Source organism: Ctenocephalides felis, unplaced genomic scaffold (assembly GCF_003426905.1).
Source record: "Ctenocephalides felis isolate EL2017-DRISC unplaced genomic scaffold, ASM342690v1 CF-g0.4_SCAFFOLD_01886, whole genome shotgun sequence".
Taxonomy (NCBI): Eukaryota; Metazoa; Arthropoda; class Insecta; order Siphonaptera; family Pulicidae; genus Ctenocephalides; species Ctenocephalides felis.
In genome coordinates this window covers 140,731,928-140,734,877 of record NW_020538040.1, presented here as the reverse complement: position 1 = coordinate 140,734,877, position 2,950 = coordinate 140,731,928, and the positions used below count along the sequence as shown (strand labels likewise).

Sequence of the window (2,950 nt, the reverse complement as noted above, 5' to 3'; positions counted from 1 at the left end):
TATATATATATATATATATATATATATATAATAGATTATATATTACTTCATTAAGTATGTTAAAGATCAATCAATTCCTAAGCATTTCTCTTTGAGCTTATTAATAAAAAATAATCTCAACTATATATAAATAATAATATAAATAGATTATATATTACTTCATTAAGTATGTTAAAGATCAATCAATTCCTAAGCATTTCTCTTTGAGCTTATTCCAACTAAGGTAATGTGTCTATTATCTTCAAGTATGAACCATTACAGCATGATTTTTAATATCATTGGCATATCAAAAAAAACATTCAATGTGAGTAATTAAGTATTAATATACTTGCAGAATATACCAATATTACTTGAATTGATTATCAATAAATATTAATCAAAGTTCAAAAACCATGGAAGTGCCTGGAAAAACAAGATAGATAACTTCAGAAAGTAACTGCAATATAAAAAGAGTGAATGAATAAATTCTATATTACTCAAAAGCACCAATATATAAATAATAATGACAGTTTAAGTGTATTTTTACCATATCTAATCCATCATTCATACCTTTACTTTGTAATGGTATTGAGTATTATTTTAAGAACAAAACTATCAATTGAATAATAATTACCTGATAAAATTTCCTTCAAATTATGCTGGATCAAATTGGAGAAAATAATTACAAATACTGCTAAAAATACAAGCTGTACACAATATAAGTTCATCTGTAAAAAAAATCAAAGAATTATTTCATGTATGAATAAGAATAATTAAATTATAATTACATAATCTATTTTTAACAAGAAGAGGGTGATTTATGTACACTGCATTATTAGATACAAATGAGTACAATATTATATCTAATCATGAACTGATGATATTATTCTGTATGTTATGCAAATTGTTTGATATGAATTTGTGGATCTTGAAGAATATACATTTACAATAATATCTAAATTTATTTTCTGCAGCATGTTAATATTGAAGCAATTTCTGAAGATATATTGGACTGATTCCACTTTTGTTATAATTATTTAGTTTTTTTTTTTATCCTTCAACTTTAAAATGTAATAATATCGATTTTTATCTTTCTTTTCTGATAAATTTGCGAATTGCTCGGTCGTTTTACCGTATTCAGCAAAATTAAAAAATTGCAATAAAAAAGGGTAAAAAATACACTGACTTGTCACTGCATAGATCTATTCTAAGAATGAGTAAACTTTTTCACATATCGTATTTAAATTTTAAAATTTTGTAGGGGACACACTTTTTAATCATTTACAAAGCTGGATATATAGTAGAACATATTAATACAAAATACAATATTTAAAAAATAATCAAAAATTCATAAATAATGCTTAGAAAACTATCTTAGGAAATGAATTTTGAACTAACTTTAGAAATACTTGGTTGATCATCCTTGACCTATTGTATTCAATGGACTGAGTCATTGTATATACAAAATGTCGTATGTCTCAGAGGAGGGAGCCGAGTGATATGCTTGCCCTTCAGGGGAAACAGCAGGGTGGAAAGAATTGATATAATATAGATGTATGAACAGCAATATCAAATGAGGATCAACCTGCAAAAAAATTAATGTTTGGAATTAATAAAATTGATTATATATACACCTATGCCCCATTTTACACGGTAGATAAGTTACACAAAAAACGTGTCACTCGAAAAATTGTATACACTTTTATATGGGAAAACTGTGCTAAATGAAAATCACTATAAAAAGCTCCTTTTGTAACTTTTTAATATGACGAATAACTAATATATTGAACAAAAATAAATAATATATTTAATATCAAACATTTAACTAATGATAAGAAAATTAATTTATTTCAATAATAAAACAAATACAAAAAAAAAACTATTTTCAATATTGCATTTTCTTTATAGATAAAAATCAAAATTAGTTTTTACAGATATAACTTTTGTTTTACATTAAAGTTTTTTATTTTCATCTTGTCTAACTATATTTTTTTTATAAATTAAAGATTTTGTGAAAAATGATTCTGTTATTTGCTCACCTTGAACAAACTTACACTATCAATTATATATAAACACTAGTTAACAAAGTTTAAGAACAATTATTATGCTCTCCTGATATTTCAACAAACTAGCTCATACACATATATATTTTAGTTTGAATCATAAAACATTGAGTTCACATCTCATCTACATATTACCATCATAGACATAGTCTGCTAAAAATTTGTAACTGTAACATACACTTTGTAGTATGTGTATTATTTTTTTCGTGTAAATACAAAATTAATACATTTTGTTGAAACATATTAGTTTCAAAAACCATGTAAGATCAGAAACGTGTTAAATGAGTACCGTGTAAAACGGGGGTAGACGTACCTGATTTATGTACAAAAAAAAAGGCAAGCGATGAAGTAGATGCATTTGAGTTCTGTGTACATAGACAATTTGTCGAGAAAGCAGTCTCTCTGGAAAGAAAGAAATATTAGCAAATAAATATTACTTTAATAACATTATTTTTATATCATATAAATTTATTACCATATATGATACAGCACTTCATTTATTACCATATATCATAGGTTCCCAAACTTGTTTGTGCCGTGGACCTCTTGCGATATTTTTCGTTTTGTCATGGACCCCCTAAATTATGGTTTATCCGGGACAGTACCGGGTTCCCATCTTTTGATTCGGGTTTTTTTTTTTCAAAATCAATATTTGTCCCGGATTTTTGAAAAGTATAGGTTTAAATCTTAATTAAAATTTTCTTAATGAAAATTTCTTTTTTCCTAATTAAAATTAAATTACAACATTTATGGACCCCCTAAATTATGGTTTATCCGGGACAGTTCCGGTTTCCATCTTTTGATCCGAGTTTTTTCAAAATCAATATTTGTCCCGGATTTTTGAAAAGTACAGGTTTAAATCTTAATTAAAATTTTCTTAATGAAAATTTCTTTTTTCTTAATTAAAA

The 2,950-nt window shown here is 25.3% G+C and overlaps 1 protein-coding gene across 1 annotated transcript in view; it reads right to left on the bottom strand.

Moving 5' to 3' along the window:
- Positions 1-1,433, bottom strand: part of LOC113375997 (stAR-related lipid transfer protein 13-like) — a 5,547-nt gene extending 4,114 nt beyond the window's left edge. Inside the window, exon 1 of the mRNA XM_026615933.1 lies at positions 1,378-1,433. Within this exon, the coding sequence (XP_026471718.1) occupies positions 1,378-1,433 (56 nt within the window). The remainder of the gene's footprint in view (positions 1-1,377) is intronic.
- Between the last annotated feature and the right edge of the window lie 1,517 nt (positions 1,434-2,950).